This window comes from Notechis scutatus, chromosome 3 (assembly GCF_049901735.1).
Source record: "Notechis scutatus isolate UNSWTSFEM ecotype Mainland chromosome 3, rNotScu1.2, whole genome shotgun sequence".
Classification (NCBI taxonomy): domain Eukaryota; kingdom Metazoa; phylum Chordata; class Lepidosauria; order Squamata; family Elapidae; genus Notechis; species Notechis scutatus.
In genome coordinates, this window is record NC_142011.1 from 136,932,272 (window position 1) to 136,948,214 (window position 15,943).

The following is a 15,943-nucleotide window of genomic DNA, read 5'->3' on the forward strand; positions in this document are numbered from 1 at the left end:
AAAATCCTTTTAAATGTAGTTAGTTGGATTCTGCTGATACAGTCATTTCCTATTGTACTGACTTCTTTAAGTATGTATTTTTACAACAGTGCCGGACAGAGGGGAAAGAATAGTATTGAGTATAAAGTTAGGATTTTTCTAATTGATCTCTGCTAGCCAGGATTCTGACCGACAGATCTTGCAAATATATACCCCATGTGGAAGTATGAGTGTAACCCACTTAAAAGTAACATTTTACAAGAGTATATATACTCTTTTGGGCAATTTCTTCTATGGTAATAAAAATATGATTAATCAATGCATGTTTTATGTATTTCATCTAATTTCTTCATCATCTGATACCAATTTATCCATTTTACTTTTGGCTGTTTTTTATTCATTTGAACCATTTTATACTATGTCCAGGGGCCTGTTACTGGATGCATGTCCCAAAGTGGTGTGTGTGTGTGTGTGTAAAATAGTAAAGTAAATTAGTATAAGGGGAGAAGGGATGCCAGACCGCACAAATAGAGGGAACTCTAGGAGAACCATTATATTATTTTCACTAACATTGCTAAAATGCTTCTGGTTTTTTTATTATTAAATATATCTACTGTTAAATATAGCTGAACTGACGGATTTCTTGTAGAGGAAAAAAATACATCTGACTTAGAAGTGAAAACTACAATTTTGTGCATGCTGAAGCTGGAGATAAGTCCCACTGAATTAAATGCAACTTTATCCTGGTTATAAATACTTATATTGCAATGCATTAGTGTACTTATGTACTGTGTAATACTATAAAGCATTAAAAGTCTACCAATAAATTCATCAAGATAAGTAAGGGGCAAGGTGGAGTTTTTTGGGGGGGGTGTCTGCTTGTACATCATAATACATTTACTTCCTTGATAGCCAGTCCACAATCAAGCGATAAAAAGACTATATCGCTTTATTGTGGACTGGCTATCAAGGAAGTAAACGAATTCGTTATAGAAACATTCATCTTCAAAGAAGGTAGAGAGTAGTTTAAAACGTGTAGCAACAAGACTTCCTTTTGTTACAAAAGTTTGGAGAATCGATTTATGAGTTACTATAATACTAAAAAAGAAAGAGAAAAGAAAAAGGAACTGGTTTGAGTGTGCGTAGGTTTCCTGCTACTCTTTACAATTTGACTCTGTGTTCTTTGGCATTTTACAAATTGTTCCTTAAAGTAAAGGACTTTGCCCTTGTTTACCTCTAAGTCTTTGTTAAATCTCTGTGATAAAGAGGAACTTTCAGACTGAACAAAGCATGATTTTATTTCAAATCACATTTTATGAATGCAAACTTTGTAAGTACCCAGTTCTTGAGTAAAAAAAAAGTGTGCATATTGCAGGACTTCCTGTCCCTTAAGAGTATCTCTTAAGTTGGATAGGTGGGCATGCTCCAGGTCCTTACTCTTAATATTGTCATCTTTTGAGAATTTGGAGACATGTTGTCTCTGTGGCTGCTGCAGCTATTTGTGACAGCTTCCCATTTGCCTGGATATGATGAACCTTGTACTGAAGATATTATTGTTTTATTGCTATTTTTCTGACTTTGTTGTAAAAATTCCCCTATGATATTTGCATATCTTATTGCAAATAATCTATTGCATAAGAAACGTGGCATATGCTTAATTAATATTAACAGTGGTAAATCAATTGAGATATCCAGAATAATAATGTCACCACATGGTAATGGGTCACAGACTTTGTCCTATTGATATAGCTTTAATAGATTTATGTTGGATCGAATTTCCATGACAGCATATGTTTCCTTAGCCCCTTTTCTACTGAATTGTTGCATTGAAATTATTATTTTTAAAAATCAGTGTTATTTAAATTGAGAGTTTGGACATTTTATTAACAAGAATACTAGACAATTAACATTTTATATTAAATTATTTCCTAGTCATTCAAAGTTCTACCTGTCCTTAATTATCAAGATTATTGAATAAATCACAATGGCTAACCCATGCCAAAACCACATAAGCAATTTCATGTGTTTTGGTGATGTGAACAAAATCAAAACATTTAGGTGACTTGACAGAAGGTGCTATAATATAGGGTAGTTATAGTTACTCATACAAAGTTAGTTTACTTGAACAGGACCTATGGGATATTTTAATTACTCACAAATGTACATCATGCAAGACATTGTGATAGTTGTAGTGATGGGCAGCACCAGAAAGGAACACAAATCAGAAAAATGGCTATTCTCTGCCATTTGTTCTTTAGAAATTGAGCTGAGTTTAATTACAAATAATAAAATATGGGATCCTTAGTTCTATCTGAGCTTGGTAATTTTCTTGCAAGCATTTCATAGGTAATCTCATCAGAATAAAAATATATCAATTGCTTTGAGTCCTTTGTCTATTTTTCTTCATAATAACTCCTTTGTCTAGCTAACTGTTATAGAAATTATATAGTTACAGATAGTTCTCGACTTATGGGCACAATTGAACCTAATACTTCTGTTGCTAAGCGAGAACATTTGTTAAGTGAGTTTTGCCCCATTTTACGGGTTTGTTGCCAGAGTTGTTAAGTGAATCATGGCAGTTCTTAAGTTAATAACATGGTTGCTCAATGAATCTGGCTTCCCATTGACTTTGCTTGTCACAAGGTGATCACATGACTGTGGGACACTGAAACCGTCGTAAATGTGAGTCAGTTGCCAAGCATTCAAATTTTGATCACACCACCATGGGGATGCTGCAATGGTTGTAAGCGAAAACAGTCATAAGCCACTTTTTTCAGTCCCACTGTGACTTTGAATGGTCACTAAATGACCAATTGTAAATTGAGGACTACCTGTACAGCATGATATCATGACATGGTTGTATCATTTCATTATTTGAAATCACGCTTCACCAAGCTCCAATTCTACACTGAAAATCAATAGGGCCCAGGAAGGGATTTTCGTACCATCTCAGGTAATTCTCCAGACAATCTCCTGTAACGGAGCATTGAGGTGCATAGGGAGGAGGAATAGGAATGATTATACTGATTTCAATTATGTTCCTAGATTTGAGATCTGGAATTATTATTTTTGTGAGAGCCTCCTGAGATTGTGGAGGCCCTTCTGTATGGGAAACTGCAGAGGGGCTCAGTTTTGTAACTGTCCCCTTTCCTGAATAAAATGCTTACATAAAAGACTTCCTGCCAAGGCTTCAGTAAAATTAGATCTATTTTGTTATGTTATAAATTTTGCTAAGGAGTTGCCTTATTGGTTGATTAAGTTAGTGTATTAGTTTTTAATCAAGTCCAGGTACACTGATGGTGTGACTATTTGAGTAAGTTGTTCAAACAGTGCCAAACTACTACTGCAAAGTATCACAAAAGTATAGTTCATTGCTTATCATAGTTAGAAGGGAGAGGATTATAACTTCTGAGAATTGGGAATTTCCCCATCTCACTTGCATTATCTTCTGATGAAATGAAACTCTATGAAGCATGTATTAATACTGATTTAGTTTACTTACAAAGAACTGATGTGTTGGAAGTTACTCAACTATAAGTTGGAAGTTTAACCAGGAACTGTCAGAAGAAGCTTCTTTTATATTTCCCACCCACCCACCCCCAGTGTCAACATAACTTAGATAAAAAGATATGTGCCTATAAAAGAAGCATCTGCCATATATGCCCAGGAAAGTGGTAATTCGAGTTTTTGTGTAATATTTCAAAATGCGATTGACTAAAGACATATGAAGATAAAACAAATATGTTTGTATATTCTGGAAAATGCTACTTTTTAAAACCCCTATAGGTTTTTAAAGTCTTTAATCTATCTTGGACAGCCACAGCTGGGTTGTGACACAACATTGTGATGTCCTTTTCTGCTCATTCTTCATATGCTCTTGCTATTAGTTTGACATTTCCATATTCATTATGCACTTATATTACTTTTCTTAATGCAAACAGTTTGCCTTAATATTATCATTTTATATGGAACTACCTAAAATAGCTGCCTGGAAGGAATGGGAGTCAAAGAGGAGATAAATCCAGTTGCAAAAATTTGGATGACCTGTAAATGGCAGCAAAGAATTTGATGTTTCTCTTTGCTGCCATCTAGTATTTTAGCCATCCACATATGGTAAACCTAAACATAAAGGCAAAAAATAGGTCCAAAAGCAGTTACAAGTCATCAGTTATATATATTCATATAAAGGTAGTCCTTTAGTTTAGCAACCAGAATTGGAACTGACAATTCAGTTGCTAAGTAAAAAAATCACAGGACTAAGACTTCCGGTTTGAGCTTCTCCAGTGACAGACCGAAACCTCATCTCTGTGAGGCTTCGATCCGTGCTCACCACTGGAGCGCCCCGAGCCGGCTGGCTTCGGGGCTAAGCCACCCCGTAGAGGTGGTGAAGAGGGGGGAGACTGCCTGCAGGGTTGAGGAGAGCCACATCTCTCCTCCCCAGCTAGCCATTACTCCCTTTCCCGAAGGCGGTTGCAGCGGTGGTCAGAAATGGCCACCACAAAGACGAACTCGACCAGAAAAGAATGTGCAGGAGGAAGATAAGAGGAGAAAGTTTTGGTTGACCGGGTCAAACAGCAAAAGCAACAAATAAGGTACCCTGGAATTGAAACTATTAAAAAACAATAACATTGTTCCCTAAGAAGATTTTTAAGCTGCGAAGGAGAGAGAAAAGGGAAAAGATTTGTTTTATTTTCCTCCTTTTCCTAAACTGACAGCTGAGAGACTTAAGTAAGAAATTGGAAAAAAATCCACTTTGACATCAGTAGGCATTTAATGCTGAAAATAAAAAGTCAAAGGGATAATAAAGATTTCTGGATAATTAAAAGCTTTTGAAAACAGGAAAGGAGAGAGGAAGAATAAAAGGGCAGGATCTAGAAGGGAGGAGACTGCCTGGAATTAAAAAAGAACTTACAGCAAAATCTCAACAAGACTTCCAAAAGATACATTCTAACTGAAATATCGCAACAAAAACCCCAGGAAGAGAAAGTCAAAAAACAAAATAAGAAGATATAACTCGGGACTATCTGGGTTACTTGATGATTTCTGGATTCTCGGTTATTGTTTTGAATGACTAAAATCAATTGGGTGGTTGTTTAAAACTGTTTAAAATGGCTCCACTTTTAGAAGAACTGAAAATGGAACTTAAAAAGTACAAAGAAGATGCACAAGAAGGGAGAGGTTCTTGATGATTTCGGTTTGTCGGCTTCGCGAGCGGCAGGATTTGCGGCTGCGCGATCCCTGCCGCGCTAGCCGTTTTGGGGCTCCGACCCAGACGGGATGGAGCTAGGCTGCCCTGCAGGGGCAGCTGAAGGTAGGGGATCCGGAGAAGGGTTTGGGGTGCTGCAGACCCTCCCCGGCCGGCAGAACCCCTTTTCCCAGGACGTGCAGCGGCGGTCCGTAATGGCCGCCACAAAGAACTGGCAGCCGGGTAAGAATGCGCAGGAGGAAGTGGAGAAAGTGCTTGAGAGGAGAAAGTTTTTCTTGGTTCCTAGGACTCTAAGACATATTTAACAAAATTCCTGAAAAGCACGACTTTCTGAATGATACCTTCGAGAAGAGAAAAAAAGCAGCAGTTTAATGGTGCTGAAAGGATAGCTTACCCTCTTTTTTACGGAATAAAAAGTGAATATTAAGAAACCTATTTTTTTTAGGTGGAAACTGGCTTTAAGCGATGAGTGGGAAAAGAGAGGACTAAAAAAAAAATATTTGTATGCTAAGACTTTGTTGGAGGAGATGCCTTAAGGATTGAAAGACTAAAATATATTGCAATAAGATTTTAAGAAACAGATTTGGACTTTCTTTTTCTCTAATTGATACTACCCTAGGAGGAGAGAGTGGGAACTCTGTCTTGGTTTGGACTGACTGATAACTTTGGGATTGTCTTATTTTTCCTTTGGAATATTCTGGCTGTTGTAAGAGAAAAGAAAAGAAAAGATTTTTAATGGCTTCTTCTATCGAGGAACTGAGAAAAGATTATGAGCAAGCAAAACAAAATGGTAAAGCTGGTTTGAAAGAAGCCTGCCTTTTTTGGAAATGGCGTTTATTAACTATCAACAAACATTGCAACAGATGAAGACAGCAGAAGAAGAACAAAGAGAGGAAGCCATCTTTAATAAATCTCAGAACTCGACCAAGAGGGAAGGAAGAGGGAAAAGAGGAGAAATAAAGGACTTAAGATTTAAAAAAACATTTAAGAAAGGGAAAAACAAGGTGCAAAATCAATATAAGGATGGTAAACAAAAGGGAAGAGGAATACGACAGAGAAGGGAAGCCAGTAAGGCAGAGGCTAGAAGAAGGGGGGTAGAAAGGTTTGTTGGGAGAAGAAAGAAAGGGAAAAGGTGGAGAAAAGCTACAAAGTTTTGAAATTAAATGGGGAAAAAGAATTTTTTTAGGGATAAAGGATAAGTATAATTTCTTCAAAGAGATTTTGCAAGGTACATAAGATGATATTGTAGTATTGTATCAGAAATAGAAAATTTAAATGGCTTGAGAGTTGATAAGAGATTAAAATGTTGAAATGTTAATAATGATTGGTTTGAAAATATAATATGAGGGGAGATTTAGAATATTAAACTTTAATTAAAGAGTTTAATAAGATTATGGTATTGATGTTATTATAAAACTTTCATTATAGTATTTTGTTTTTAATATTTAGATCTATTGTTTAACTATGTATTTAATTGTTTTGGATGTATTATTCAGTTAGAATGTACCAAGCAAAATCGGATTGGGTATTTTAAAGATTAATTTGATTAATTTAGTGGGGAGATAGAAAGGCATCATACTCTGATTAGTGATTTCAGGAGAAATTTCTTTCTTTTTAAAAGGAATGAGACAAAGGTACAATAGAGAATGGACAAAAGATATAAATATAATAACTCAAATTAAGATGATTAATTAAGATAGAATTAAGAAGAGTGAAATATGTGGAGAAGTTAATATAGAAGACATAGAATGATAAATAAAATAAGTAATGATATGTAAGATGAGCATGAATATAATTGAAGTCCATGAAAAGAGAGATACCTGGGTCCAAGTTACTTTCCAAAAGATCTTTTTATGTTTTGTGTATTGTGTGTATATGTTGTTTTTTTGGGGAGAATTAATAAAACCTTGTAGAAATATAGAATGAGAATAATGGTAACTAAGTCAGAAAGAAATAGATGAAATAATAATAATAAAATTGAATAAGAGTAAAGAGAAATAAAGGGAAATTGGATAAGAGGTTTTTTGTATGTTTATATGGAAATGGTTTAAAATAGAATTATAGTTTATCTGACTTGTTAAATTTACAATGGAAAAAGTTTAAACATGTAATGGATAATGATGACTTGTGTGTTTTGAAAATTAATAAAACTTGTTTAAAAAAAAAAAAAGAAGGGAGAGGTTCTTTTGGCTTCGTATTTCAGTTTTTAGAAATGGAGATTTGGAATTATGAGAAACAACAAGAAATGCCTGCAGAACAAGAAGATTGTGACAAAGAAGAAGCCTTCTTTAATTGAACAAGTAATCTTAGATGGGGGGGAAAAGGGAAAGGGGGGAAAGAGTGGAAAGTTTAAGATTGGGAAAAACAACTCCCCCCCAAAATAGAGTGAAAAATAAGTATAAAATCAGAAAGCAACAGAAAAGGGAAATGCAGAAGAGAGAATTAGAAATAGAGAAACAAGAGGGTAAAAAGGGGAGGGAGAAGATGAGAGGGAAGAAAGGAAAAGAAGTCATAAAGGACAGAAATAAAATACAGAGAAACAGGGCCTATTTAGAGATAATGGGTGAAAATTTAATGGAAAAAGGGATTCTGCAAAGGTACATAAGATAGTATGGTTATATTAGAAACAGAAATAATTTTAGAAAATATGAAACAATGTATGATTAAAATGTCTGATAAAATAGCTATTGTAATTCAGTGGAATGCTTGTCAATAAATAAATGTAATAAAAGGTATATTTAATGATTTATAAAACATGTGAAGCAAAATAAGGGAAAAATTAATTATGGAGATTATATGTGTTTTTAAGGAAGTATGATATTTAATTGAAAAGAAGTGTAAAAGATGTTAAGATTTTAATGATTATTAATGATAGAACTGAACTGGAACAGAATGAGGGTTTATAATTACATATATTTACTTTTTTTTTTTTTAAGAATATAGTGTGTATTATAAGAATGTACCAAGCAGAATTCGATTGGAAGTTATGTATTATGTATTATATTGAAAGTCATAACCTTAAGGTATATATTGAAGAGTTGAATGGATGTAATTAAAAGATATAAAGGTGTCATACTCCAATTAGTAACTACAGGAGTAAACTTGTTTAATGAGAAAAGATAATATGAAATTGAAACAGAACAGACAAAAGTATAAATATAATGATTTGAATTGAGATGAGATAATTAAATTAAAATTGAGAAAATCAAAAGGGGAAAAACTATATAGAAAATGTAAAATAGTATAAGATATGGAATAGAATACAAAAAGGAGCATGAAATTGAGTTTTTGTGTCTGTATAAAGAAGTTCAACCCAGGACCATGCTATTTTCAAAAAAGATGTTTTACTTGTATTTTGTATGTGTGAAAACCCAAATAAAACTTTATTTAAAAAAAAAAAATCACAGGACTACAAGCGTGCTTACAATTTTACTTCAGCTTTCCTTTGCTTTACAGTGTCAGAAGGATACAAACCCAAATTGTTGGGTAAATGGCAGGGACGGTTTCCAGAGCTCAACTGCTCCACTCTCCACCATTTAGAATACTAATTCTAAATAATTAGCAAGATGATTGATTTTTGTATTTGCATTCAGAGGAAAGGAAGGGGTTACAACAGTATAAAGCAGACACACATTTGGGAGAATACACATTGAAAGGAATGCACTAGTATTTGATTGCTTATTTAGTATCCTATGACTATCACTAAGTGTTGTATCTTATGATTCTTGATGAATGTATTTTTATGTACACTGAGAGCTTATGCACTGAAGACAAATTCCTTGTGTGTCCAATCACACTTGGTCAATAAAAGAATTGTGCACTTGGCTTAGGAGACAAACAAAAACCTTTAGTGTGAAACTTATTAAGGTTTTGTCAATTCCAAGCAGCAGCTACAAGCAGTTGGAGGGTTCTAATCAACTAATTATGGTCACATTGCTGAGCTTACTAACTTGTGAAGACTTTTTTAGGGAAGCACTATTCTCCTAAGAACAAGGGTCTCCAACCCCAGCAACTTTAAGACATGTGAACTTCAATTCCCAGGATTAATTGTTGAAGTCCACAAGTCTTAAAGTTGCCAAGGTTGGAGACCCCTGCCTAAGAAAAGCAGCTCAGAAAAAGGTAGCTTGGCAAATATATGACAGAAAGATGTGAAGATCATAAAGATGACCATTGGTTGCAAATGTTTTTAATATCATTTAACTACAAACAGTTGCTGTACGAGGCAGTTGCTACACAAGGACTATCTATACAGCTATTTTTAAATTTATGCTGTTCTAAAATGTTGATTTATAACATCTATTCTCCTGGTTGGGAATATGGTGGAAGACATTGTACAACATACCTGAAGAGTACCAAATTAACGGAGATAGATGTCATTGTAATGATATAAATGTATATTTTAAACACAATCGGAAATAAAACTTGGGTATGCTTGAAAGATGTCTTAAACTAAAAGCAACTAAGGTATTCTTACTGTTCTGTTATATCCTCCAGTTGTACTTACAAGTCAAGCCTTCCTGTAGCAGTGAGCAACAGTATGAATATTCTGGCCGATGCTGCACCAAATGTGAACCAGGTAGTGCGCTAACAGCATTCTTTTCACACTTAAGTCAAAATTGATTTTTAAGTAAAAGAATAATCTCATTATTTTTTTTTTTAAAAAAGATCTGGTCTCTTATTAGGGAGAGGGTGAATTGCATTCTTATAACACTTTTTATGTCTCTCAAGAGCAGAACTGTGCAAACATTTTGAGGCTAAAACACATACTTGGGTTTTAAATGCCAAGCTATGGAGCAAAGATTCAAAGAGTGAGTTACAGGCTGTCCTAACTTAACGAGCTGTTGTATAACAATTGTTTGAAATTACCACAGATTTCGAAAACAACTACTTATAACTTGTCCTTGAAGTTATGATATCTTCACAGAAACAAACATACACACGTAAGGTCACATATCAGATACTTGCAACTATCTTGCATTTATAACTGATTGCAGAGTCTTGCAGTCACATTATCCCAATTTATGATGTTTTTTGCTGTTTTCCAGTAAAAACACCCATTGGATATACTGGATTCGCTTAATGACTACATGGCTCATCAAATAACCACGTGATTTGCTTAATGATTCCAAGAACAGTTGTAATTTTGTGTCAGGTCATCGATGACCACAATTACTTAGGACCAAAATTCCGAACTCAATTATGGTCGTATGTTGAGGATTACCAGTATACATTTAAAATTAATTAAATGTAGTTAGTAGGATTACTATAGGAGTGTGTAATCCTTTCCATTTCAATATAGTAAAGTGAAATCTTTGAGGTAATCTGAGTATGGGCAGAGCTCCACTTGAGGGAAAAGTAGAATCCTGAGCCCATAAATTTTCCACTCACATTCAGACAATTTTTCCTCGTAAAATTAGGAATCTGTATAATAACCAGCTCAGTATTATCTTGTTATATGCAGATTGAATCTGGTAGGGTGATTTGAAAAGGGAAATTGTAGAATGTTTACCTATTGAGATAACTTAACAGAGATTTGTATTCCTGGTTAAAACAATTAAAATTTTAAAATAGTTTTTATTATTTGAAGGAAGATGTAGAGGCTACTCTGAACTGTGTTTGTGCATTATACCCTCAACTGTGTATCCTGCATTGGTTGATTTATCAATGCCGTGTATCCCACACTGATACTCAGGAAGATGGGTTCTACACAGAGGTGGTATTCAGCAGGTTCTGACCAGTTCTGGAGAACCAGTAGGGGAAATTTAGAGTAGTTCGGTGAACCGGAAAATTCCACCTCTGACTGGAGATTTTACAGTATCCTTCCCTACCACGCCCGCCCACAGAACCGGTAGTAAAAAAAAATGAACCCCACCACTACACAGCAGTTGGGAAAACCTTGAGTCTCAAAGAGTAAATCAGTTTAGAAAGAAGTATTCTGAATTCAACTCATTTTGGACAATTTCCTCCTAAGTGATCGTGCTCAGAACAGACAGTGCTTCTGAATCACAGAAGCTATTTAAAGAGAATGAATCATAGCTTCAGCATTTAAAACCAACCAGAAGATGCCTTCAAGGAAGAACTTGAAAGACTTGTGGTGCTTCCAGGCAGATTCTGTTATAATGTGAAAAGCCACTGTGTGCTTATTTCTTCCTTTTCTCTGAATTTTTGAAATACAAATAATGGGGAAATGTGGGAATACAGGTAGTCCTCGACTTACAACCGCAATTGAGCCCAAAATTTATGTTGCTAAGTGAAACATTTGTTAAGTGAGCTTTGACCCATTTTACTATTTTTCTTGCCACAGTCGTTTAGTGAATCACTGTAGTTGTTAAATTAGTAACGTGGTTGTTAAGTGAATCTGGCTTTTCCATTGACATTGTTTGTCAGAAGCAAAAAAAACTGATTGCATAATTCCGGGACGTTGCAACCATCATAAATATGAATCAGTTGCAAAGCATCTGAATTTTGATCACATGACTGTGAGGATGCAGCAGCGGTTATAAGTGTGAAAAATGGTCATAAGTCACTTTTTCAGTGCTGTTGCAACTTTGAATGGTCACTAAGTGAACTGTTGTAAGTCGAGGACTACCTGTATTACAAATGGAAAACAATAACTGAACAATCTACTGTATAAGTTCTCGTGCATAAGGCAGGGAGGTTATACATTAAAAACATCTTGAAATCCCATGTTCTACATAGACAGCGATTGTTTAGTACTTCATATCCAAGCTAACTACATGCTTCACTATGGATTGTCCAATTCTGTTGTTAAATCAATCTGATTAAGCAAGTGTTTGATTCTGATAATGTAATAAGCATCTAAAGTGATGGCATTATAATGTGTTTTGATTGTTCAGCCCACTTATTCAGTCGTAATTGGCCATGTGTTCCCATGTGCTGACTCCACTAAGACGATGCATGTAGGCCTGAGAGAGCCAATATTGCTAATTCTGAAGTATTTAACATTTAATCACTCTTTTCTGTTAATCTTCTCAGGAAAGTACATGGCCAAAAAATGCACTGCCTTTTCAGAGACTGTATGCAAACCTTGTGGCTCAAATGAATATATGGACATCTGGAATGAAGAGGAAAAGTGCTTTCTTCATAAAATATGCGATAGGGGTAAGGGAAACACATGAACATATTGCTTCTCATTTGTCAGGAAGATGAATTTTAGGAGAACAGATGAAGACTTGTATTTTGAGTTGGTAGAGATGGCAGGACAGGAACAGTTGGAAAACAGAGATGTGCAGAGGTTTTGGACAGAGGTTCCAAAATCTCTTTGAGCTTTAATCAAAATCGCTTAGGAATGTTAGGATGTCAGGACAACTCTCACAAAATGGCTGATTAGATGACAAGAATCTTGCCATAAGCAAGATTGGCAAAACACAAATATCCCAGAAGGCAAATTGATGAGGTCTGAGATAAATAACATAATCAAGATGGAGTTCAAACATCAAAGTTTAGATCTTATCTTTGAACCCAGATTCCAATCCTGAGTTTAGGTCAGTTACATTCTCTTAACCCTTGACTGAGAAGTTGAAAACATCTATCAGTCTGTACTGGACCAGCATGGTAAAGAAGCAGCAGGTGGAGCTAGGCAGAATCACATCTGATACCTGTACAATTAGCACAGGGCCCCCCCCAAGGCTGTGTGCTTTCTCCACTTCTTCCTATATACCAATGACTAGATCTCAAATGATCCGTCTGTTAAAATACTGAAGTTTGCAGATGATACAACAATGATTGCTCTTATTCAAGACAGCGATGAATCCGCATACAACTTGCCTCGTGGTGTGACCCGAACAATCTGGAACTGAACACACTCAAAACCGTAGAAATGGTGGTAGACTTTAGGAGAAACCCTCCCATACTACCACCTATTACAATACTAGACAACACAGTATCAACAGTAGAGACCTTCAAATTTCTAGGTTCTACCATATCACAAGGCCTAAAATGGGCATCTAACATAAAAAATGTCATTAAAAAAGCACAACAAAGAATGTTTTTTTGCGCCAACTCTGAAAGCTCAAACTGCTCAAGGAGCTGCTGATACAGTTCTACAGAGGAATTATTGATTCTGCAACCCAACAAAACAGACACAACCTCCAGAGAGTAATGAGGACTGTGGAAAAAACAATTACTACCAACCTGCCTTCAGTCGAGGAGCGGTATACTGCATGAGTCAAAAAGAGGTCTGTGAAAATATTTATAGACCCCTCACATCTCGGACATAAACTGTTTCAAATCCTACCCTCAAAATGACGCTATAGAGCACTGCACACCAGAACAACTAGACACAAGGACGCCATCACTCTGCTAAACAAAAAATCCCTTCAACATTGTCCAACTATTTACAAAGCCTGCATTACTATTACTATTACTATTAATCTTCTCATCACTCCTTATCACCCATCCCCTCCCATTTGTGACTGTATGACTATAACTTTGCTTGTATCCTTACAATTTATATTGACTGTTTCCTAGTATGATTTGATTGCTTATTGTACCCTATGACTATTAAGTGTTGTACCTGATGATTCTTGATGAATGTATCTTTTCTTTTATGTACACTGAAAGCATTTGCACCAAGACAAATCCCTTGTGTGTCCAATCACACCTTGCCAACAAAGTATTCTATTCTATTCTATTCTATTCTATTCAAGTACAACACATAACCTTCAGTGAAGAGACCTGTATAACCTCCTACAACATTGAATAACATCATGCTCAGCTGTGACATTCAATTCTAGACCATTTTTTCTGCAGTAAACGTTCGGTTTTTCCAAAAGATTCTCTTCAAATCACCCTTAAATGGATTGATTTGAGCTGATGGTGAAATATTCAATACAAAGACACAAGCATGCCACAAGCTGAGCATAGACACATACATCTCATTAAAGCAAAACATACAGCAAAACAAAAAAGAAAGAATACCTTTGTCTCTCTGCCATACTCTTTAGTTCTGTAGAACAGTCGTCCCCAATCTTTTGAGCATCAGGGACCGGTTCCATGGAGAGAGGTTTTTCTACGGACCGGAGACGGCATGGTTATGTGTGCTGCCTGCATCCTGCGGATGGGGCTTCACTTGTTTGCACGGCTTGGTTTCTGGAATGCCGTGGCCATGGACCAGGAGTAGGGGATCCCTGCTTAGAATGTTCTTCATCAGCCCTTAATTCAAGGACACTTTTATCAGCTTTAAAATACAGGACTATAACTATATTGTGATTTTTTTTTTATTAGGTAAGGGTGCCTTTCTTAGAAAGGCAAGCAAAAGGTGGGTGTTACTTGAGTTCATTTAGGCACCCTATTTGAAATCCTACAAAAAAGGGACATCTCCATTTAAATAATCCCTTTAGCCTCTGTAAAAAGATGTCTTGTGTGACCCTTATAACCTCCTACAACATTGAGCAACATCATGATTGACTGTGACATTGAATTCTAGACTATTTTTTTGCAATAAATCATGAACACTCAGTTTTTCCATAAAACTCTCTTCAATTCTCACCAATTACCACATATTTACTTGTTTCCCTGTCGTTTGAATTGCAACAGGCAGCATTCAGAATCTGTCATGAATCAGGAATCTGTACATTATGCAAGTAGTAACATTGCCTCACTTGAAAAGAATGCTCAGTTGTGTGTCTGTTATGATACAAACTTTATGTCAAGTAGGTTGAGAATACATGACTTAAACTTTAATTTCCACCTGCTTTCCCCCTTTTTTGCATTTAAAGGAAGAGCTTTAATAGAAGTGATTCCAGGAAACAGCACATTCAAAAGACAATGTGCCTGTACTGCTGGCTACCATTGGAACAGAGACTGTGATTGTTGTCGGCGAAACACAAAATGCTCTCCTGGTTCTGGAGTGAAATTTCCTAGTAAGTTTTCAATTAACATCTCTTCAAGTTTTATTTTATTAGTCAACCCTGCTGAATGTACTACTGATGAGCTGGATTGACAGTGGAAGTGTCCTGAGAATAAAACTTCTTGGAGTGAAGTTTTCTCTCCAACATTGCTGAATATTAGATACTTAAAATTATGCCACTGAAATTGGGGTAAATTTCAGTCCTGGGTGATATGCCTCAATTAATCTTATAATGTTATTTATTTTTTAAAAAAGTTATTATTTTGACTTATTGTTAGTTAACAGTTTTATCATGGGAGGAATAGTGTGTAGAAATAATACTTAAACATCATGTTGGTTATTTAGCACATTCTTGGTATTATAACAGCATGAAAGTGTAGGTGTATATCTATATGTATATGAACCTCCTTATAAGCAAAAATAATCAGTGTGCTTGTTTCCAATGCCTTGAATGTTACATTTAAAAACCAGTGTTATATTTTATCCAATAAATAAATAAATAGCCAAAAAGGCCAAAGTGTTCCAAATAGTAACACTTCAGTGTGTGCAAAAATGTATCCTAAATATTATCAGCACATTGTTTTCAAGTGGTGTTTTTCAGAGAAGTGGTGCTCTGCTCAGTGTGTTGTTATACTTTCACAGTACAGCAAGATAAGAATACAGTGTGCGTACCTTGTCCCACTGGTTATTTTTCTAATGTCTCCTCTGCAACTGATGCATGCAAAGCCTGGACAAAGTAAGTTTCATATACATTTAACAGTGCTCTAACAAAGACACAAAGAACATCTTTGGATGTCGGTGCTGAATTGTATTTAGAAACACTGATGTTGGTTGTAGAAAATGAAATAATTTGTCATTGCCAGTTATTAGTCTCTGAACATTACAAT

At 35.5% G+C, this 15,943-nt stretch overlaps 1 protein-coding gene across 2 annotated transcripts in view; it reads left to right on the forward strand.

The window, feature by feature from the left end:
* TNFRSF11A (TNF receptor superfamily member 11a) overlaps positions 1-15,943 on the forward strand; it is a 42,236-nt gene that overhangs the window by 12,072 nt on the left and 14,221 nt on the right. For both annotated transcript variants that reach the window (XM_087961200.1, XM_026675377.2), the window contains exons 2-5: positions 9,680-9,761; positions 12,182-12,307; positions 14,926-15,069; positions 15,699-15,792. In XM_087961200.1, the coding sequence (XP_087817326.1) occupies positions 9,680-9,761; positions 12,182-12,307; positions 14,926-15,069; positions 15,699-15,792 (446 nt within the window). The remainder of the gene's footprint in view (positions 1-9,679; positions 9,762-12,181; positions 12,308-14,925; positions 15,070-15,698; positions 15,793-15,943) is intronic.